This window comes from Lissotriton helveticus, chromosome 7, assembly GCF_964261635.1.
Source record: "Lissotriton helveticus chromosome 7, aLisHel1.1, whole genome shotgun sequence".
Lineage (NCBI taxonomy): Eukaryota > Metazoa > Chordata > Amphibia > Caudata > Salamandridae > Lissotriton > Lissotriton helveticus.
In genome coordinates this window covers 578097620-578121502 of record NC_136068.1, presented here as the reverse complement: position 1 = coordinate 578121502, position 23883 = coordinate 578097620, and the positions used below count along the sequence as shown (strand labels likewise).

The window sequence follows — 23883 nt, the reverse complement described above, 5'->3', positions numbered from 1 at the left end:
TATATATATACACATATATATTCATTATGTAAATTTACTTCCCACCTTGTACCCCTATAAACCCCACAACGGACACCAAAAATGTAACTAATGTACTTACACAATTAGCATAATTAATTATCAATTAAAAAGTAATGATTAATTATTTTAAATGTAATTACTTCCCACTCTAAACCCCTATAATTCCTTCCCTGCTGCCGTCGGCCGTTGGCCGTTGCGAGCACTACCTCGCTGGTGCTGCGAACGTCCAAAGGCCGACGCGGCCCCTCCCACTCCACGGAACAGCCGCACTGCCGCGAAATAATGGCCGCGGCTAAGGTGATAAACCTCACAACCCACACATGAAATTTAAAATTTGAAAAGGAATTACACTAGGATCTCGGGCGGATCGCCACCGCCCGCATGGCAGTGGTGATCTGCCCGAGATCCGTCCCCGCCCGCCTCCCATTCCCCCCGCCATATTACTATGGCGGGGGACCGCGGCGGACGGAAAGACCGTCCGCCGCTTTTCCGCCTGGTCAAAAAGTCGACCGGGCGGAAAAGAGTTTAATATTGTGGCGGTGTCTGTTAGACACCGCCAGCAAGATTATCATGGGGGCGGCAACATGCCTTTCCTTGGTGGCATTAAGGCATGCGGGAATTACTTGTGGGGGCCCGTTGAGGGCCCCCAGGGACTCTGGGGGGTGCACATGGGGGGTACCTATGGTACCCCCTGCAGTTCCATGCACAACGTGGCAGGCATTGCGCGGTGCCTGTTATGTTGTGCATGGAAGTGCAAAACATGCCTTCCTGGCATTGTGGCGTGCGGTGCTAAGTGCAACGCCTGCCACAATGTGAGGTATGCAGGATGCGCCTGCCACTTTGGCAGGCGCATCCTAATGGCCCCACCGGACCGCCGCCCTTATGGCTGGAGGTCCCATTTCCCGATAGGATGGTGAGCTGACAAAGTCCGCCCGCCATCCTAATGATTCCCAAAGAATGATTATTCCCAAAAATTACATCATATACATTTAAAATATATTTCAAAATACATAATAATACAAAATCGATGTTATAAACAACTAAATTATTGTAATTGATATTAATAACCTCGATATTTTAAATATTAATATTACTTACCGTAAAATCGATATTCCTGACAACGATAGTCTTGCTGATGATATTTCCATATACAATATTTTTTCTTGACATTTGTGCATTCCGATATTTATAACTCAATATTTTGTCTCATTACCTGAAAAAGACAGTCCCCAAACCAATCCAGAGGGCCTGCAATAGTAATCCCATTGTAATCCAGAGGTGTAATCAAGGAGTAATAAAGTCTGTGTATTTCAGCCAAAAATAGAGAGCATGTACTTGTGGCTGGAAAAAGAGAGGCGTGGTATCTCAGGTTCACTTGAATCAGATGGGAAGTCGTCATAATGCACACAGTATCCAGATGCCGTCCGGTCAATTTTTGCCAGCTCATCAGGGTTTGTAGAAATGGAAGATGACTCAATCTGTGGCATATTCACATAGACGTCGTCAATTTTCCGAATTGAGATTCATGTTTCTGTACTCATTGACTCTACAGTTGTAGTTGTTTCAACAGGAAGAAATAATATTTAATTATTGTTTACAGATTCTCTTTTTAAGAGGGGAATCTTCTGCAGTTATTAAAGCTTCCATCTGAACTTCCTAATCTTTGTGACCTACGCGGATCTTGCAGGTACAACTGTCACTTCTTAATGGGCGTTGCATTTTACTTGGATGTTCCTTTGTACAACCTGGAATTCGTTGAGCTCCTGTAAAACAGCAAAACGTTCATGGATATCAAATGGTGTTTCTGCTGCCACTGTGCCAACATGATTGAGGTCTATTATCCACATTCAAACACCAAACAGGATTTCATATGGAGTACGACACCCTCAGGGATTTTCTTGGCATATTATTGAGTGCTCTCTGGACCCGATATAGGTGATTAGCCCAACTGTGACTGAGCCTAATAACCTTGTTGTTAAGGACTGCTTTAAGTCACGTTTTTTCCTCTCAACTATCGAATTTCCCTCTGAATGATAGGGGGAGGAGTACCTCAAGGCCATCATCAAACCTCCCATTGCTTCTTTGTAAGCCTGAAAGCTAAATGCCGGACTCTGGTAAGAATGTAGTATGCCAATTGCTTATGTCCGAAGAAGACTCACAATTCCTTTATAATAGTTCAAGCGTCAGCCGACCACTGTGGCCAAACCCACAGGAATCTGAAGCATGAATCCCCTGCCCCCAAGATGTACTTGTAAGCCTCATCTGAGTGCCAGGGGCTGCAGTGATCCAAATAAACACAAGCAAGAGGCTTGTCTGAGTTCAATAGAGGTGTCTGAGGTGGACATGCTACAGTTGAATCTTCTCATCTGCTGGCAGATGTCACATTTGAGGACATAGTCGTTGGTCTGCTTAGTTAAACCTGGCCACAAATAGTGCAGCTTTAGTAGCGAAATTGTTGCAGTAACCTCTGTGTGTGCCGACCCTAGACCCTCGTGTGCATCTAGTATTAATCTCAATCTGCGATCAGTGTTTGGTGTTACTCTATACCCAACTCTTGCAATCTGAGCATACAGAATATTTTGTGTATTTAACTTGTTGGAGCAATTGAGTGGAAAGCCTTTCGGCAGGTGTGCGTCATTGCGAGCGGCACTGACAGCTACCACGATGTCTCTGTCTAATCTCGTACTAGAACGAGTGATTGCAGCAACAGTAGCAGTGTGGACTGTTGCCTTAGCAGCCTCATCAGCTATGAAATTCCCTTCAACGTGAATGCCAACATGTTGATGACTCAATGAGTATGGCAAGCATTCTTTCAGCTTTGCCACTTGTTCCCAAAGCAGCTTGTGCTTAATTGTGCAATCCATGGAATCTTAAAATCCATTTTGGCCCCAATAGTGAAGATATTCATTATAGGACTGAACACAGTAATATGAATCACACGCAGTAAGTGTGGGGAATCCGTGATCCTTACTTTGTAGTGCCAGAATTAGAGCTTTGCATTCTGCATGCTGCGCTGTACAATCCCCTAGGGTCTGTGTGTGTGTTTTTCAGGACAGAACTTTCCATCATGCATGCGCCCTAATACCATTGCACATGCCACTGAATATTGGTGTTTTGTCCCTACGGCAGGCTGAGCAGATCCATCAGTGTAGATGATGTAATCATATTGATCCAGATGCATTTTTTCATTTGGCAGAGGATATTCTTGTTCATACTGCAAAGATGCTTGTATTTATATTGTAAAATAAAATCTGTAATCTACATCTGTTGCAGTGAGAGAGTTAGCCCATGGTCTGTACTGCTGTGAGAATTTTCTCAGTGAGTGCAAAACACATTTCAGTGTTTGTGTAGAGATGTGATTTGTGTGCAATAGCTATACCACATCACCTTCGTTGAAAGTGATAAAGTGTACCTGGTTGGTCCAGCGACTACGCGGATCACCAGGTTGGTTGTGTTTACAGATGTGTGTAAATGTTTTGAAGATATCATGTCAGCTTGTACAGAACTTAAAATGTTTGTATGTTCCCCTGTCCAATGTGTGATTGAAAAATCAGGTCTGATTAAATCGTAAAACAGTTATTTTCATTTTGCATAATCCAAAATGTATCTTCTGCCAAAATTTAAAAATCCTAAAATGGATTGTAGTCTCTTCAGAGTCGTAGGAGGTTGGAGCAATGCGCATTCTTCTAAAAAATGTGCTGCCAGGCTTTTGCCTTCTCTTGACAACTTATATCACAGAAACAGGACATTGAGAAGATTTTTTAAATTAAATTTATAGCCCATATGAGCGAACCCTAGAATTATACGGTCTGGTCTGTCCAAGCACTCCTTTAATTCATCATCCGTCTGATAAATATCATCTATATAGGACAATGCCTCCTCATCAAATTTTTGAAGTAAGTCTGTTACTCTGGTAAAACACAGCCCAGGGCTAGTCTTATACCCCTGAGGTAACTCGCAAAATTGCCTTTGTGAACCTAGTGATGAAAATGCTGTCAAATCTCTGCATTCAGGCTCTATATTCTGGCAGAAAATCCATTTCAGATATCTAGTGTTATTTTGATTTTTTTCTGTGCTATGTTATTCATTAGTGCGCCACTGTGTGCATTTTGTAATGCGAATGTGCGAGTAGATGTGTTTAAATGACAGTAGTCTAAAACCAGATGGTATGAATTGTTTCCTTACATTACAGGAAACAAGTGATTATTCATTGAAGAGGAGCAACTTTGTATTACTCCTTGGTATTCAAGTTTTGGAGGGTTTCCCTAACCTGAATTTTTAGCCTCATCTTTTATTGGGTACTTTCTCGGGGGTTGAGGGAACTGATTTTAATGGGATCTAGTGATGAGGTGACGCATCATCCCACCCAACACGATTGTGGTATACTGCAGGAAATAGCGTTAACCCACTCCTTGGCATATAAATGTTTAATAGATTCTGGAACGATATCAGAGAAAGCAGGTAAAATTACTGTTTTCCCCATTTGGCACTTCATTACGTACTCAGGTGGCCAACCCTTTTCAATCAAAAGAATATCATAACCATATGACAGATTCTCCCAAAAGAAATCCTCAATGTTCCTGGGTATGTCCCCCTCCAGTTGGAGTGTTATGTCATATAAACGACGGGGAACACTTACCCTAGTATCAGGTGTTTCCACTGTGATATGCTCACTCAGCGCTACTACCGCCAGATAACTCATCAGGTTCCAGCGAGCTATCGTTAGGGGTGGGCGGAATTTGCATAGTCGTGCTACGCAAAGCTCTGGGAAATGGTAAAAAATCTCAGCGAGCACGCAAACGTTCCGCAAACACGCGGAGTTGCTTGTTCCGCCCGTTTGCAATGATTTTTTCCTGTTCGCAGATGCTGTTTGCGTGCTCCTGGGGAAATATCTCCCGAACACGCATTTTGAAAGCACGAACAAGCAAAAAATTCCACGAAGCCGCAGAATTTTTGGCAATTCCGCGTTCTCCGCCACACGTGAAATTACCCAAATTCCGCAAGCGGAACGGAATTTACTGCCCAGGCCGAGCTATCGTGACTTCTGCCACACTGTCCAGCATTGTCACTGCCCATTACCGGTTCAGAAGTCGAGTCTTCAGTAACCTGAGCATGTATTATTTTAATCCCAGCTACCTTCTTCTTTTTTAATTGAGGTTTAGGAGTCTTTTGTTTGTCTTCTTTTTTAATGATGTAGTCAGAACTGCGATGTGCAACTCACCACCCTGTTGTGAAGAATGGTGACAGTCATCTGAATAATAATATTCCATGCTAGATTATTAGACTGTATGAGCACTATTGATTTCTACTGTTATCTCTGCCTCTAAGCATTCAGAAATAATGGACAGGGAACTGATATCTGGGCACTGGGGTTCTGTTATATGGCTTCAGTGAATGCGCCAAGAAGGAGCTGAAACCAACTACCAAAGCAGGAGAGTTATTGCAGAATTTCTGGATCTAGTCTTGTGCCTTGGGATGTTCAGACAAGGAGAAATCTTTAGGTAGATTTAGTATCCACCACAACAGGACCATTACCAAATGTAAGTAACTTTTTATTTTCATTTCAGAGTGGATTTTCAGAATCGTTTGGCTGCAATCACAACTTTCATGAAGTCACACAATCTGAAAGGGTCACTGCAGAAACGAGTGATTAACTATATGCGGTTAGTCTGGGACAGATATGAGTAAGTAGCCAAGCTTCAGGAATTAATCATAGTAAATCACATGTTATTTGAATGTTTCTTTAACTTTACTTATGATGAAAATTTTCATTTGGATGAAAGTATGTTCATGTTTCTCCCAAGATAATTCCTAAGAAAGGTATATTGACTTGCTATGTGCTGAACCCTTACCTTTTTTTTAAAGCCAGTCAGTTCACTTCTTTACTTGAAAATAGATAAGTGTTTTAGAAAATAGCTGCCATGCTAAATACTATAAAAATAATATTTTTACATCATTATAAGCTCTTAAAGTAATCATCAGTGACATCAGCATTAACCTAGGGGTGTTATGTTATTAAAATAAATAATAAATGGCATTGCGTGAGGAATATGGAGAACTAAGGGCCCGATGTAGGTCGGTCGGTAACGGCCAAAAATCGGTATTTTCGGCCGTTACCGATCGGAATTGAGACAACGGGATGTAGGAGGCCGAAATCCGGCAAAATCAGTGATTTTACCGAATCGGAAAGTCACCGAGTCGGTAGAATCCCGAATCGGAAAAAAGTAGGAATCTGAAAAATCTCCGATTCGGTAGAATACCTAATCGGAGATTTTTAAGATTCCTACTTTTTTCCGAATCGGAATTCTACCAACTCGGTGTTTTTACAGAATGGTGAACGTACCGAATCGGTATAATTACCGATTCGGTGATAATCCGAATCGATGTGAAAAGCTGAAGATTGAGATGTAGGTAAGCACTGAAATACCGAATTTGCTTCAAATTCGGTATTTCATAGTCGGAAATTACCATGGATGGAATCAGGTGGTAACCAGGTGCAACCTATAAAAAAGGACCCAAAATGCAGTTCTACTTGCAACATGGCAGCTTTCTATGTCATAGCAAGACGGCTACGGCTACAGCAGGAAGGAGAGAGGGAATGGCAGAGAGAGGAGCAGGTCTATAGACAGAGGGTCACCCTGTTCATGCTGACAGATGCAGAGATCGAACAGAGGTACAGGCTGGACCCAGAGACCATCAGAGAGCTCATTAGGGACCTCCAACCCCTGTTGCAGCACCCCACCCCAAGGGCACACGCAATCCCTGTGCATGTGCAGGTGCTATGCTGCCTACACCTGCTGGCGTCTGGCAGCTATCAAAGTGTAGTTGCTGTGGCAGGAGGGGTGACCCAGAGCAGCCTGTCAAGGTTCTTCCACAAGTTCCTTGATGCCATGATTCAGAGGATGGACCACTACATTTCCTTCCCTTCCACCCATGCAGAACTGGTACAGACAAAAGCTGAATTCTATCAGATGGCAAGATTCCCCCACATCATTGGCTGCATAGATGGCACACACATTCCGATTTGCCCCCCTGCTGACACGGAATACGTATTCCGCAATCGGAAGTCACGGCACACCATAAATGTGCAGGTGATTTGCAATGCTAAGTGTGTCATCACTGACCTGGTTGCAAAGTTTCCGGGGAGTACCCACGACTCCTATATCTTCCAGAGTAGCGGAATTTATGCACGGCTGATGGCAGGGGAATTTGGTGAAGGATACCTCCTAGGTAAGACACAGTGTCAGACCCCCATAACCAAAATTGCAGTGTAAAGTACATGTATGCATGTGAGTAATGTTACCCCTTTTCCTTCTAGGCGACAGTGCATATGCCCTCCGCTCGTTCATTCTCACCCCCTACCTCAACCCCTCAACACCCAGCCAAAGGAGGTACAACCGTGCCCACAAAAGCACGAGGAATGTAGTGGAAAGGACCTTTGGCATCTGGAAGAGCAGGTTCAGATGCCTGCACTAGAGCGGAGGTGCAAGGCAATATACCCCCATCACCTGCTGCAAGATTATTGCTGTCTGTGCAATGTTGCACAACCTTGCAGTCAGGAAAGGCACTGAGGTTGAGTTGTCCGACTACGACGACCCTGACGATGACAATGCTGTGCCACTACCACAACCTGCTGGAGTCTCTGCACCAACTGACGGCAGATACAGGCGTCAGGAGATAACAGACAACTATTTCTGAGTGAGTACAGATGCACAAACAGGTCAATGTATGTTTTCAAAAAAGAAATTTAATAATGTTGCAACAACGTTACTGCACTGATGTGCAACAAAAGAAAAGGTAAACAAGAAGTGGTGAAATGTCCATTGTCCGGGTTGCCTCACCCGCACTGCCAGTCTTATTTTTTGCTGCGCTTAGCAGCCCCACTAGGATGTGCCTCACCCCCTTCTGTATGCCCAGCAGCCTCAGCTGAGCGCCTGCTGCTCCGGCGCGGCTCTGACACTGCGCTGGCCGGGCTGCTGCGGCTGCTGCTGTCCCCAGCCTCGCCCAGGACGGGATTAACGACAGTGTTGGAGATCAGTAGTGTCTCCATGGCGGTGGTAATGCGGCCCATGCCCCTAGTGACCTCTGACATGTTCTGTGTGAGGCTGGCCTCCATGTTTGCCCCACGTTGGCATAGCTGGGCGGTCGCAGCTGCAAGGCGGGTGAGGAACCTATTCTGCACACGGGCATCCCTGCGACGACATAGCTCATGGTCATCCATTCTGTTGCAGAGCTGGGTGATGGCAGTGGTCATTCGGCCAAGAGAAGTTGCAATCTCCTTGTTGCTATCTACAAATGTCTTGAATCCCTGTGCCATTTCCCCCATCTGCAGGTTGTGCAGGCGTAACTGGCGATGGCAGGCCAAGATAGATTTTGCCTGCATTCTCTGAATCGTCACCATACTGGTCTCCAGCCCTACGAAGACGCTGCCCCCCTGTGCTTGAAGTGGACTGCTGGTTGCACGTGGCCTCCGGGGATTTCTGCTGCCCTGCTGTGTGTGCTGGGGTGACGCTGGTGTCACAGGGTCTTGTGCTGGAGCCTGACCCGCTGCTCCCTCCATGATGATTAATGGAGCAACAATTCTCCTCCTGGCAGGGGATGTGGCAGGTGCAGGGTGGCTCTGTGGTGGTGTGTTTTCCGGGGAGAAATGCAATGGGGGCGTCTGAGACAGAGACAGTAGGGGGGAGTGTGGATATGTGAGGGAATGTCCAGTGTCTTCCTCATTGCCCAGGGCACTGCTGTTGTCCTCCTCCTGTGCTACTACACTGGTGCTTGCCACTGCCACCGCACTGGCTGTTGGTGCTGGAGCTGGTGCTTGAGTTGGTGCTTGAGTTGGTGCTGCTCCCCCGCCTGATGGTGCCCCTAAGTATAAAGAAGCATTTGTCAACTGAGTGCTATTGTGTTCCAGTCACTACTATTAAATCATTGCACATCTCATTACTAAAACGTAGATGCAGTATTACTGTTATTTTTCTTATGCTTCTGCAGTGCCATTTTTGGGTACTTTTGCTGACTACATTTAGCAAGATGCATTGCTCATGTCTGTTGCTAGCAGTACTGGCCTGGGGTTTGGCTGTGCATTGGGTCTATAGGGGAGGTGTCTGGTATGGTGTGTCAAGTTGCGCATGCTTCTTACCTGTAGCTGTAGCTCGGAATGAGCTATCCAGGTCCCCAATTCCCACAACACTCGCTCTCTCAATGGTGGTCGCCACTAGTTCCTCCAGCTCAGTGAGGGGTGGCGCCCGGTTTGTGCCTCCACCAGTAAGTCCAGCCTGCTTGTGCAGGTCAGCCAGTTTCCTCTTTGTCACACCACGGATATCGTAGAACCTCTTCTTGAGGTCGTCCTGGCTCCTGTGGGTGACACCAACAGCGTTGACTTTTTCCCCAATGTCTATCCACAGCTTCCTCTTAGTGCTCTCCGGAACAGTGAGGGACAGCCTTCCATAAAGCTGCCTGTGCACCCTCACCACCTCCTCCACCAACGTTTGCAGCTCCATGGTGCTGAATTTGGTCTTCCTCTTGCGCTCTGCCTTCTGGCTCTCAGAGCTGTTTGCCATGTTTCACAGGGATCCTGCTAACACTGCTGCTCACTGTGTTTGCTCAGCTCAGGCAGCCTCTCCAGAAAGTTCTGATGAGTTGCACCTGCCTGGGTTGCCACTCCCTGTGGGGGAGGGTGCTTCCAGCTCATTGGCTGATGTCTTCAGTGTCAGTTAACCTGCTCGACGAATCGGCATTCACCGAAGCGGAATTCTCCGAATCGGTATTTTCCGATTCGGAATATACCGAATATGTTCGGTAAATACCGAATCGGTATGTATTATGCGTTCCTATTGGCCTTTTGGCCCACGGGGCGTATTGCTATTTCCGAATCGGCGTTTACCGAATCGGTAGGTTCCGCTTTTTTATTTACCGATTCGGAAGTGTCCGATCCGGGCTATACCGATTCGGTACTTGGCGAATCGGTACGTATCGACTCACGATACCGATTGCTACCGAATCGGTAATGTTCCGATTTATTTTTCCTACATATCATTTTCCGATTTTGAAATACCGATTCGGTACGAATCGGTATTTTAAAATCGGTAAATGCGTTTTACCTACATCGGGCCCTTAGAGACTATCTATAAAACATGAATGAATACATGCAGTCTTTAAGAAACAAATAGAAAAATGAAAGGCGGTAAATAATATGAGTGGGAGTTAGGCCTGGGCGGTAAACTCCGCTCTGTGGGCGGAGTTCATGGAGTTTTGCTACTTCACGCTCCAAGCGGATTGCGGAGTGCAACAAAAACTCTGTGCTCTTCTACTTATGGCAAAAACAACAAGTGATGGACTGAATGTGGATCAATGTCACACACTCCCCCAGTCAAAAGATCTGGGCCCAAATCCATCGTTTTTTTGCACTCCACACCACCCTGGGTTAGACAATGGCGATATGCAAATCAGCTCTGACCCTGTTGCCCCATGGGAACAGTCCAGTCCGAACTACAAAAGCCATGTCCTTCCCAGAACGGAATCAAGCATCCGAGGACCGGACCGGTTTCGAGGTAACACCTCTCTTCAGCCCGGCTAGCTTGACTCCAAATGGTGTGGAGTGCCTGGGACCCACGTCTGGGCATCCCCAGCGCACTTAGGGCGGCAATTGCAAAAAGAACAAGTGATGGACTGAATGTGGATCAATGTCACACACTCCCCCAGTCAAAAGATCTGGGCCCAAATCCATCGTTTTTTTGCACTCCACACCACCCTGGGTTAGACAATGGCGATATGCAAATCAGCTCTGACCCTGTTGCCCCATGGGAACAGTCCAGTCCGAACTACAAAAGCCATGTCCTTCCCAGAACGGAATCAAGCATCCGAGGACCGGACCGGTTTCGAGGTAACACCTCTCTTCAGCCCGGCTAGCTTGACTCCAAGTGGTGTGGAGTGCCTGGGACCCACGTCTGGGCATCCCCAGCGCACTTAGGGCGGCAATTGCAAAAATAACAAGTGATGGACTGAATGTGGATCAATGTCACACACTCCCCCAGTCAAAAGATCTGGGCCCAAATCCATCGTTTTTTTGCACTCCACACCACCCTGGGTTAGACAATGGCGATATGCAAATCAGCTCTGACCCTGTTGCCCCATGGGAACAGTCCAGTCCGAACTACAAAAGCCATGTCCTTCCCAGAACGGAATCAAGCATCCGAGGACCGGACCGGTTTCGAGGTAACACCTCTCTTCAGCTCGGCTAGCTTGACTCCAAGTGGTGTGGAGTGCCTGGGACCCACGTCTGGGCATCCCCAGCGCACTTAGGGCGGCAATTGCAAAAACAACAAGTGATGGACTGAATGTGGATCAATGTCACACACTCCCCCAGTCAAAAGATCTGGGCCCAAATCCATCGTTTTTTTGCACTCCACACCACCCTGGGTTAGACAATGGCGATATGCAAATCAGCTCTGACCCTGTTGCCCCATGGGAACAGTCCAGTCCGAACTACAAAAGCCATGTCCTTCCCAGAACGGAATCAAGCATCCGAGGACCGGACCGGTTTCGAGGTAACACCTCTCTTCAGCCCGGCTAGCTTGACTCCAAGTGGTGTGGAGTGCCTGGGACCCACGTCTGGGCATCCCCAGCGCACTTAGGGCGGCAATTGCAAAAACAACAAGTGATGGACTGAATGTGGATCAATGTCACACACTCCCCCAGTCAAAAGATCTGGGCCCAAATCCATCGTTTTTTTGCACTCCACACCACCCTGGGTTAGACAATGGCGATATGCAAATCAGCTCTGACCCTGTTGCCCCATGGGAACAGTCCAGTCCGAACTACAAAAGCCATGTCCTTCCCAGAACGGAATCAAGCATCCGAGGACCGGACCGGTTTCGAGGTAACACCTCTCTTCAGCCCGGCTAGCTTGACTCCAAGTGGTGTGGAGTGCCTGGGACCCACGTCTGGGCATCCCCAGCGCACTTAGGGCGGCAATTGCAAAAACAACAAGTGATGGACTGAATGTGGATCAATGTCACACACTCCCCCAGTCAAAAGATCTGGGCCCAAATCCATCGTTTTTTTGCACTCCACACCACCCTGGGTTAGACAATGGCGATATGCAAATCAGCTCTGACCCTGTTGCCCCATGGGAACAGTCCAGTCCGAACTACAAAAGCCATGTCCTTCCCAGAACGGAATCAAGCATCCGAGGACCGGACCGGTTTCGAGGTAACACCTCTCTTCAGCCCGGCTAGCTTGACTCCAAGTGGTGTGGAGTGCCTGGGACCCACGTCTGGGCATCCCCAGCGCACTTAGGGCGGCAATTGCAAAAACAACAAGTGATGGACTGAATGTGGATCAATGTCACACACTCCCCCAGTCAAAAGATCTGGGCCCAAATCCATCGTTTTTTTGCACTCCACACCACCCTGGGTTAGACAATGGCGATATGCAAATCAGCTCTGACCCTGTTGCCCCATGGGAACAGTCCAGTCCGAACTACAAAAGCCATGTCCTTCCCAGAACGGAATCAAGCATCCGAGGACCGGACCGGTTTCGAGGTAACACCTCTCTTCAGCCCGGCTAGCTTGACTCCAAATGGTGTGGAGTGCCTGGGACCCACGTCTGGGCATCCCCAGCGCACTTAGGGCGGCAATTGCAAAAAGAACAAGTGATGGACTGAATGTGGATCAATGTCACACACTCCCCCAGTCAAAAGATCTGGGCCCAAATCCATCGTTTTTTTGCACTCCACACCACCCTGGGTTAGACAATGGCGATATGCAAATCAGCTCTGACCCTGTTGCCCCATGGGAACAGTCCAGTCCGAACTACAAAAGCCATGTCCTTCCCAGAACGGAATCAAGCATCCGAGGACCGGACCGGTTTCGAGGTAACACCTCTCTTCAGCCCGGCTAGCTTGACTCCAAGTGGTGTGGAGTGCCTGGGACCCACGTCTGGGCATCCCCAGCGCACTTAGGGCGGCAATTGCAAAAATAACAAGTGATGGACTGAATGTGGATCAATGTCACACACTCCCCCAGTCAAAAGATCTGGGCCCAAATCCATCGTTTTTTTGCACTCCACACCACCCTGGGTTAGACAATGGCGATATGCAAATCAGCTCTGACCCTGTTGCCCCATGGGAACAGTCCAGTCCGAACTACAAAAGCCATGTCCTTCCCAGAACGGAATCAAGCATCCGAGGACCGGACCGGTTTCGAGGTAACACCTCTCTTCAGCTCGGCTAGCTTGACTCCAAGTGGTGTGGAGTGCCTGGGACCCACGTCTGGGCATCCCCAGCGCACTTAGGGCGGCAATTGCAAAAACAACAAGTGATGGACTGAATGTGGATCAATGTCACACACTCCCCCAGTCAAAAGATCTGGGCCCAAATCCATCGTTTTTTTGCACTCCACACCACCCTGGGTTAGACAATGGCGATATGCAAATCAGCTCTGACCCTGTTGCCCCATGGGAACAGTCCAGTCCGAACTACAAAAGCCATGTCCTTCCCAGAACGGAATCAAGCATCCGAGGACCGGACCGGTTTCGAGGTAACACCTCTCTTCAGCCCGGCTAGCTTGACTCCAAGTGGTGTGGAGTGCCTGGGACCCACGTCTGGGCATCCCCAGCGCACTTAGGGCGGCAATTGCAAAAACAACAAGTGATGGACTGAATGTGGATCAATGTCACACACTCCCCCAGTCAAAAGATCTGGGCCCAAATCCATCGTTTTTTTGCACTCCACACCACCCTGGGTTAGACAATGGCGATATGCAAATCAGCTCTGACCCTGTTGCCCCATGGGAACAGTCCAGTCCGAACTACAAAAGCCATGTCCTTCCCAGAACGGAATCAAGCATCCGAGGACCGGACCGGTTTCGAGGTAACACCTCTCTTCAGCCCGGCTAGCTTGACTCCAAGTGGTGTGGAGTGCCTGGGACCCACGTCTGGGCATCCCCAGCGCACTTAGGGCGGCAATTGCAAAAACAACAAGTGATGGACTGAATGTGGATCAATGTCACACACTCCCCCAGTCAAAAGATCTGGGCCCAAATCCATCGTTTTTTTGCACTCCACACCACCCTGGGTTAGACAATGGCGATATGCAAATCAGCTCTGACCCTGTTGCCCCATGGGAACAGTCCAGTCCGAACTACAAAAGCCATGTCCTTCCCAGAACGGAATCAAGCATCCGAGGACCGGACCGGTTTCGAGGTAACACCTCTCTTCAGCCCGGCTAGCTTGACTCCAAGTGGTGTGGAGTGCCTGGGACCCACGTCTGGGCATCCCCAGCGCACTTAGGGCGGCAATTGCAAAAACAACAAGTGATGGACTGAATGTGGATCAATGTCACACACTCCCCCAGTCAAAAGATCTGGGCCCAAATCCATCGTTTTTTTGCACTCCACACCACCTTGGGTTAGACAATGGCGATATGCAAATCAGCTCTGACCCTGTTGCCCCATGGGAACAGTCCAGTCCGAACTACAAAAGCCATGTCCTTCCCAGAACGGAATCAAGCATCCGAGGACCGGACCGGTTTCGAGGTAACACCTCTCTTCAGCCCGGCTAGCTTGACTCCAAGTGGTGTGGAGTGCCTGGGACCCACGTCTGGGCATCCCCAGCGCACTTAGGGCGGCAATTGCAAAAACAACAAGTGATGGACTGAATGTGGATCAATGTCACACACTCCCCCAGTCAAAAGATCTGGGCCCAAATCCATCGTTTTTTTGCACTCCACACCACCCTGGGTTAGACAATGGCGATATGCAAATCAGCTCTGACCCTGTTGCCCCATGGGAACAGTCCAGTCCGAACTACAAAAGCCATGTCCTTCCCAGAACGGAATCAAGCATCCGAGGACCGGACCGGTTTCGAGGTAACACCTCTCTTCAGCCCGGCTAGCTTGACTCCAAGTGGTGTGGAGTGCCTGGGACCCACGTCTGGGCATCCCCAGCGCACTTAGGGCGGCAATTGCAAAAACAACAAGTTTTGCTTATGGGGCACACTTTTTTTATATCATCATATAGATTTTAATAGATTATATGTCAACAAACATCGAGATATTCTTGTCTTGACTTTTGGATTTATTTTCTGGCTTTTTTTTCCTGCCGAAGAAATGCCTTTTAGGCGTAATTGATTTTAATAGTATTCAAGCTAGCGTGTATTATGATTATCGGTTTATGAGATGGAGACACATGCACAGTAGTTTTTCCCTCATGCCCTCAAATTCCAGTGTCCTGGCTTAAAACCATATGTAAGGTGTATTGTGGGGAGACATGTTGTGCCTTCCACCTCACTGTACTATAAGGACACACGCTATTAAACCATCTATTGTGGCACTTGTGTACATCACATTAATCAATCAATCAATCAATCAATCAATCAGAGTACTTGTAAAGCGCGCTACTTACCCATGAGGGTCTCAAGGTGCTGTGGGGAGGGGGGTGCCGCTACTGCTCGAAGAGCCAGGTCTTGAGGAGTCTTCTGAAGGCGAGTAGGTCTTGGGTCTTCCGTAGGTTCGTAGGGAGGGTGTTTCAGGTCTTGGCAGCGAGGTAGGAGAAGGATCTGCCGCCTGTCATTCGTTGGATGTGGGCGACAGCGGCGAGGGCGAGGCTGGCGTAGCGGAGCTGGCGGGTGGGGGTGTAGAAGCTGAGTCTGCTGTTCAGGTAGGCTGATCTGGCGTTGTGGAGTGCTTTGTGTGCGTGGGTGAGGAGCTTGAAGGTGATCCTCTTGTCGACGTGGAGCCAGTGTAGGTCTCTCAGGTGGGGGGTGATGTGGCTGTGGCGGGGGACGTTGACGATCAGTCGGGCGGAGGCGTTTTGGTTGTTTTGTGGTCGTCGTAGGTGTTTGGCTGGGATTCATGCGTAGAGTGCCTTGTCGTAGTCCAGTCTGCTGCTGACGAGGGCCTGTGTCACCGTTCTTCTTGTTTTGGTCGGGATCCACTTATAGATCCTGCGGAGCGTGCGGAGGGTGTTGTAGCAGGAGGAGGAGACGGCGTTGACCTACTTGGACATGGAGAGGGAAGAGTTGAGGATAAATCCTAGGTTGCGTGCATGGTCGGTGGGTGCCGGTGCTGTTCCCAGTGTGGTCGGCCACCAGGAGTCGTCCCAGGCTGAGGGGGTGGGTCCGAGGATGAGGACCTCCGTCTTGTCCGAGTTCTGTTTCAGACAGCTGCTCCTCATCCAGTCGGCGATGGCCTTCATTCCCTCGCGCAGGTTTGTTTTTGCGATGTGTGGGCCCTTGGTGAGGGAGAGAATGAGCTGGGTGTCGTCGGCGTAGGAGATGATGTAGAGGTTGTGATGGCGGGCCACTTGTGCGAGGGGCGGCATGTAGATGTTGAACAGCGTCGGGCTGAGGGATGAGCCCTGGGGGACGCCACAGGAGATGTCGGTGGCTTTGGATCGGAAGGGTGGGAGGCTGACGCTCTGGGTTCTGCCGGAGATGAACGACGTGGTCCAATCAAGGGCCTTCTTTTGGATTCCGGCTTCTTGGAGGCGTGTCTTTAGAGTGCAATGGCAGACCGTGTCGAAGGCGGCTGACAGGTCCAGGAGGATGAGGGCTGATGTCTCGCCGTTGTCTAGTTGGCGCCTGATGTCGTCTATGGCGGCGATGAGGGCTGTCTCGGTGCTGTGGTTTCGTCTGAATCCGGACTGGGACAAGTCCAAGATGTTGTTGTCTTCAAGATGGCAAGCCAATTGCATGTTGACGATTTTCACGATGGGAACGGGAGCAGGGAGATGGGCCGGATGTTCTTGAGGTCCTTGGGGTCCGCCTTGGGCTTCTTGAGGAGGGCGTTGATTTCGGTGTGCTCCCAGCTTTTCGGGAATGTCGCTGTTTCAAAGGAGATGTTGATGACCTTCCGTAGTTGGGGTGTGATGGCTGCGTCTGCTTTGTTGAATACGTGGTGTGGGCACGGGTCTGACGGAGATCCTGAGTGGATGGAGTTCATGACCTTGCGTGTCTCGTCGTCGTTGATGTTGGACCAGGAGGTCAGGCGGTTGGCGCTGGTGGTGTTCGCAGGGGAGTTGGAGTCTGGCGTAGTCGGGGTGGTCATGGTGTTGAAGCTGTCGTGGATGTCAGCGATCTTCCGTTGGAAGAAGATGGCCAGTGGGTCGCACAGTTCTTGTGAGGGCGGGATGTCGTTGACATTGGCGCTGGGGTTGGAGAGTTCTTTTACGAAGCTGAAGAGCTCTTTGCTGTCGTGTGCGTTGTTATCCACGCGGTCTTTGAAGGAGGATCTCTTGGGTGTTCTGATGAGGTGGTGATGTTTGCGGGTGGTGTCCTCGTGGGCTGTGTGGTTGTCCATTGTGCGTTTGTGGAGCCATTTCTTCTCAAGTTTCCGGCATGTGCGTTTGGAGGTCTGGAGCTAGTCGGTGAACCAGTCCTCGATCCACTGTCTGAGGTTGCAGGCTGCGGCATCTGGGTTGGTGGGGTTGATGGGTGGGTTCTGGGCGAGGGTGGTGATCAGCTGGTCTTTGGTGACTTTGCTCCAGCAGCGGCGAGGCAGCTGTTGGGTGCAGTGGTGCGTGGTTGGTTTCTTGAAGGTGAAATGGATACAGCGGTGGTCCGTCAAGTGGAGTTCGGTGGTGTGGTCGAAGGTGACGTGGGTGGTTGTGGAGAAGAAGGGGTCCAGCGAGTGTCCGGCGGCGTGGGTGGGTGCGGTGACGAGTTGTCTGAGGCTGAGGTTGGCGAGATTGTTGATCAGCGTCGCAGAGTTGGCATCGTCGTCGTTCTCGAGGTGGAAGTTCAGGTCCCCGAGGAGGATATAGTCCGTGGAGGCGAGTGCGTGGGTGCTGGCGAGGTCGGCGATGGAGTCGCTGAACTGAGCCCGGGGTCTGGGGGGTCTGTAGACGAGTGTTCCTCTGAGGGTGGTGTTGGGGTCGGTGTGGATCCGGAAGTGCAGGGGTTCGGCGGTGTTGAGGGTGTCATCTGCGTGCGTGGCGAACTTGAGGGTGGACTTGTGGACGATGGCTATTCCTCCGATTCCGTTGGCGCGATCCCTGCGGGTGATCTTGTAGCCGTCTGGGATGGCTATGGCGATGTCGGATGCCGAGGAGTCGTTCCACCAGGTCTCGGTTAGGAAGACCATGTCTGGGGCGGAGGTGTTGAGCAGATCCCAGAGCTTGACGGCGTGTTTTCGTGCAGAGCGGGTGTTGAGGAGTATGCAGCGGAGGTGGTTGGGTCCAGTCGTTGGTTTGGTGGCTCTGTCACAGGTGAAGCTGCAGGTGTGGCAGGAGAAGGGTCCGTGGGTCCGTTTCGGAAGCCTGGAAGCAGGTGTGGTTACAGCCGGCGTTGAGTGCGTGGAGGGTGCTGGCATCGTAGCGGAGTCTGGTGTTGTGGCGTTCGCTGTGTCCAGGGGTTCTGGTGCTGGGCGCGGTCCAGGCACGGACGGGCGCAGACGGGCTTGCCTTAGGCGTGACCGTGCAGCGTCGGGCATATATGGGGGGGTGGGAGGGAGGAGCAGCTGTGAGGCCGAAGCAGTGAGTGGGCAGTGGGGCGTGGAAACAGTGTGACAGAAAGCAGAATGGGGCGCAAAGAGGGGGAAAACAGTGGCAGAGGACAAAAACGGGGCACACAGAGGGGGAAAAACTGTGGCACAGAGGGCAAAAGGGGGCACAACAGAGGAGAAAAACGAGTGTCACAGAAGCAAAAACAGGGCACAGAGAGGGGGAAAAACAGTGGCACAGAGGGCAGAAAAGGGGCACAGAAACGGGGGTAGAGCACACTTACCAGCGGGTACTCGGCAGTGGCAGCAGGAGCACACAGACGGAGCTGCGTGGAGGGGGAGCGACCTACCAGGAGTGTCAAAGCTCCTTCTGTCGCAATCATGTTAACACAATCCTTATATCCCAGTGTTGTGAATTGTAAAGTAGGGTGGCTGGTGTAATATAAAGTGTTGTAGCATTGACTATACGTGTGAATAAATAGTATCTATTGATTGTGGAATTTGTTGGAGTTCATCCTATATTAGGAAAGGGAATAAAGTTGATCATTGGAAACCAGACAGTATTGGGGGCAAGATGGCCGCCGATAGCCCATAGAGAGTGGCTGCACTCTCTCCCTCCTCTGGTGCATAGAGAGAGACCTACACCTGGAAACCGATATGAAGGCTATCAATCAGAAGAAATGCTTTACGTAGTTAGAATCTTACTACAAGCCTGGTTTGGACTGTCTGCAGATACTGCATACATAACTAACATATATCCTGCTGTGCCAAAGCCAAAGCCCACGCTGTGGAAACGCTGTGCTTGTTTTAAACAGAGAATTAGGGCTTCTGCAATGGCTCCGAAAGGAACGAGAGCGCTGAAGCCGAAAGAAAAGGATAAAGAAAAAGATAAAGATGCCGCGAATCAGAGTGATCCTGGTGTGCCCTTTTCTAATTCAAGGGGAGCGGCGCAGGTACGCAGAGGTGCCACAAAAAATAGAGAAGAAATCAACTCCGGAAGAAATGAGGCACAGATAAAGGAGAAAAAGGAGCAAGGAAACCTGGGAAAAAAGTTTTAAAACTCCGGGATAACGAAGATATCCCTCTTCGGCAGCCTACCTTGTGTGAAGCATTTTTTGTAAACACACCAAACTCTGCCGCAGGCTCAGCTCTGGACACCCAAGCGCATACATCCACGCCGGGCTCACGGAAAGTCAATCAGCAGGATGCTGAGATGCCGCAAACGCCGCAGGCAACACTGTCAGGCCCAGAGTTACAGGAGGACGAGATGGAGGAAGGGAATATGGCACAGTCCGATGCACAGAAGGAGATGTCAGAATGCCTGGACCACACGGAGAAACAAATGTTGGAGACTTTGCAGGTATGGGGAAGTAACAATGGCGGTGGCTCCGCCGGTCAGTCTGTTTTACCCGTTTTGCCTGATTTGCCTGATTTGACTGGATTTATCAATATGAACGAGGGTCTGCAAGAGGTGGATTTGGCTGAGGGCAATGGCAATAACAATGGGGCTGATGTTTTGCTGTCAAATAATACAAATAAACCGGACAATCTAGACAATCGGGAGAAAGGGCGCTCTAGGACTGAAGAGACTGAAGAGATTGAAGAGAGTGTAAATTTATTTTATTTATTTTACAGATTTGTAAAGCGCATGGCTGCCCTTGAGCGTCCCAGCGCTAGTGATAGATCAGAGGGGATTGAGAGGGAAATGGATTTAAGGAAACAGCCAAGTCTTAAGTGCCTTACGAAATGGAAGAAGGTTGGGCTGAGCGCGGATATCTGGGGGAAGGGCGTTCCACAATTTGGAGGCATTATATGAGAAAAGTCGGCCTCCAGAGCGAGCTTTCCTAATTCTGGGCACTGCTGCCAAATTTGCAAGTGAAGAACGAAGGGTTCTGCTAGTTTTGTGTGGGGCTATAAGGTCCTTTAGTATGGGTGGGGCCTTTTTGTGCAGAATTTTTTGGGTGGTACAAAGGGCTTTAAAATGCACCCTTTCTTGGATGGGCAGCCAATGCAGTGGTTTGAGGGCTGGTTTGGCTGAGCAGCGACTGTGTGTCCCCGTAAGAAGACGGGCGGCGGTGTTTTGCACAGTCTGGAGTTTTGCCAGCACCTTGTTAGGGGCCCCTAGATACAGGGTGTTACCATAGTCCAATCGGGACATCACAAGGCCCTGAATCAATCATTTTTGGGATTTTGCTGGGAGCAGAGGGAGGATTTTTCTGGAGGTCCGTAGAAGACCATAGCAAGTTCCAGCTGTTTTCCTCGCTTGGGTGGAAAAGTTGGGACCCTCTGTGGAAAAGTAAATTTTGCCATGTTCTGTGTCCCTACGTGTCCCCCATCTTATGTTATGTGTGCATGATTAATATGCATATGTATTCCCCATGTTCGATTAAAGACGCAATTACAGTTGTGTCCATCTCTAGTATGTTAGTTTCCAGTTCTCGTGAAAGCTACGAGTATTAGGCCTATGTAAAGTCACGTTGCCACGTTTCTCAGTGTGCAGGTTATTTCATTGAAAAGTCCCCGTTTCTAGGCCTCAAAAGGGCCCGGACACCAGATTCAGCTCCTGTCTCCTGAACCCTCGCTGAGGAGCGATACAGCCCCCACCTGTATCCTCGACCCTTCACTTACTTCCTGCCTCGCAGTGCCCGGCTCGGCCTGGCTCTGCCCACGAGTCTGCCAAGAGTATGTTATGATTCTAATTATCAGTCCAGCCCTCCTTCTCTGCATTCCTAAGCTACTGAATCACATCAATAGTTTCAGTCATCGTCTAGCCTTTACGTCTCCATGTAAGAGAAATACTGTATTAATGGTCATTTAATATTCCTCAACACGCACTACATGTAGAATAATGCATGCTCCAGTCTTAGAGTCTGTTAGCCTTTCCCCTCCTGACTCTTAGTTTATATCAACATGTCCTCTAAACATTAGATACTAGATAGGGTTTAGGTACATGTCGCCCTGACTCTCCAGACTTCAGTCTTTACTCCTAGCGCAGAGTTCATAGCCCCCAGCTTCTCCTAGTAACACGTCATTGTCAGTTTGCGCGCACCATTAGGTTAGAGGTCCCGGCTCCTTAGGTAGCCCCCTCCATGTTTCCGCCCCATTTATGACATATTCTGTTACGTTTACATCACATGTCCATGTATACGCCTCTTGTTACACCCACTTTCACCCTTATCTTTCGCGACTGCTATTGACCACACCCACTGCTCCGCCTACTGTATTCACTGTAATGCAATTGTTTTAGTATATATATGTTGTACATTGTTATTAAAGTTAGCGCGCTCATTCCCTGTCCCCCCTGCAGGGCCCTGCCATCCTGTTCCCGTGCAGGTTGTCCTGTTCCTGTCCTTTATGCTGTATTAAACCTGCAAACTCCTACTACCTCGAATCTTGACTCTTATTTATTGAGCTATCTGTTATTGCTATGTCCAGTCAAACCTAGATCCGGTATTATTTATTTATATACCACATAATGGCGCCCGAACAGGGACTTGCCCTTTCCCCACGCGCCGGTGAAGCCACGTATGCCCCCTGATCCTCTGCAGCCGTGACGGAACCATACCGTGCACGTGCAGATATTTCTGCTTCAAGTATCCCTCAGGCCCACGGAGGAGACGGAGGTTGCGGTCCAGCATCCAGACGAGGCGGTGGAGGAACGCGGCGAGTCCCGACCAGAGCCCAAGCCGAGAGTCCAAGGTCCGAGGTATCCGGAGGCCCACCCGTAACTGAAGTCCGAAGTTCATCCGTCCGGCGTCGTAGCAGTCCAGTCCAGTCCGAGGCCTTCCGTTCTTGCTGCCCGGTGAGTACCGTTGCTGGGGTAGTATCTAGACAGGGTCAATCTAATTGACTCTGGTCCGTGGGTTTTGGTGGTACACAGACCCAAAACGAAGTGTCCACTTCGGTGGATGCGGGTCCTGACGTGTCTCTTTATGAGACCGGTAAGTTTCGTACTGTTTTAGCAGTGCATCTAGTTTCTGTTCTAGTCAGTTCTGTTCTCGAGAAGATTCATGTATTCTGTTTTTAGTATTCCAGGTAGTATTCTGTTCGAACTGTTATTTTAAATGTTCTTCATGTATTTTTTAATGTCGTGGTACGAAAGTGGTGTAGTTATCGTGTTCATTGTGTATTGTATTGTGTCTAGATTACAGTTCAATCATGCCCTTATTTTCCAAACTACGTCAGTTGAAAACTAGAAAAGGTCTGTTAGAAGCAGCAGTTCCTGTCCCGCCTAGGGACAGTCCAGGTCACTTTATGTATCAAAAGCATGGCATAAGTGCCATATTGTATCTAGATTTATGGGTAGAGTACACCAAGGAATTAGAAGAAAAGTATAGATGGCCCGTATCAGGTACGTGGGATGCCGAGTGCATCATGCGAGTAGAAGAAGCATTATGGAAAAAGAAAGCCAGACAGTCACAGAAAGATGCCATCGAGTTATGGCGCAAAGAATCTCATAAAAGAACCGAAAAAGAAATCAGAAAGTCAGAATTAAGTAGAGAATCCTTAGAACGAGCCCAAGAAAGGGAATTAATCGAGATAGGTGAACGAGTTAAAACCGAACAGTCAGACAGACAGAGGAATGCCCTTATTAAGGGTATGTACCCTCTTCTTGCCGAGGGCTTGCCAAAAGCAACCCCGGAGGCATCCAGTAATTTTCCGCCACCATTAGTTCCGATCAAGCTACGTCACAAACCGACCGCAGCTGATATTTTTATTTCGTCCTATTTGGACGACACAGTCCCAGAATATGCAAATCCTGTTCTGCCAGCTCCTGTAAATAATGTAAATCCTGCTCCTCCAGTCACCGGAGTACCTGTTACGGTACCCCCGGTCCAGCCCACATTACAATTTCCCGCCGCGCCAGCACGAAGAGTATCAGTCGACGATTCCAGTTTAGGGGCCGCAGGAGGAGGTCCTCCTGGTATCCCGCCACCACACCAACGTGTAACGTTGGTCGAGTTACATGAATGTGCGTTACAGCGTACGCCCAAATATAAGTCCGTTGCAGAAATCCGACGAGCCCTTACTGAATGCCGCTATGATCCAGTCCCAGGTGATGATAGTACAGTTATATATTCCATCCGTGTAAGACGGGTGACCGGGTATTTGGACACCCTACCGAATATGAAAGAAGATCTAGACAGAATATATCGTTTCATCCGTACAGGGGATGATCCAGAAAGTATTGGCGAAGCCATGTCTCAAAGGAAAGCTGAGATCCAGCTCATGTTATTAAAGTTTCTGATTAATTGTTTAATAAGAGAACAAGATTCTCCGACTAAAGATCCGGCCGAAATGAGAATCGTGACAAGGTGGAGTGATAATATAGCCGAGGGTAAGCACAGAACCATCAGTAGTATAGAGAGTATGTACAAGAAAATTCGTAAAGAAATAATAAGGTTACACGAGAAACGCAAAGAAGCACT

At 49.0% G+C, this 23883-nt stretch overlaps 1 protein-coding gene across 8 annotated transcripts in view; it reads left to right on the top strand.

Annotated features, from left to right (window-relative positions):
- LOC144768773 (uncharacterized) overlaps positions 1-23883 on the top strand; it is a 9320023-nt gene that overhangs the window by 4693214 nt on the left and 4602926 nt on the right. For 7 of the 8 annotated variants that reach the window (XM_078652700.1, XM_078652694.1, XM_078652695.1 and 4 more), the window contains one exon: positions 5589-5705. The exons of the other annotated variant lie outside the window; for it this stretch is intronic. In XM_078652700.1, the coding sequence (XP_078508826.1) occupies positions 5589-5705 (117 nt within the window). The remainder of the gene's footprint in view (positions 1-5588; positions 5706-23883) is intronic. 8 annotated transcript variants of the gene reach the window in all.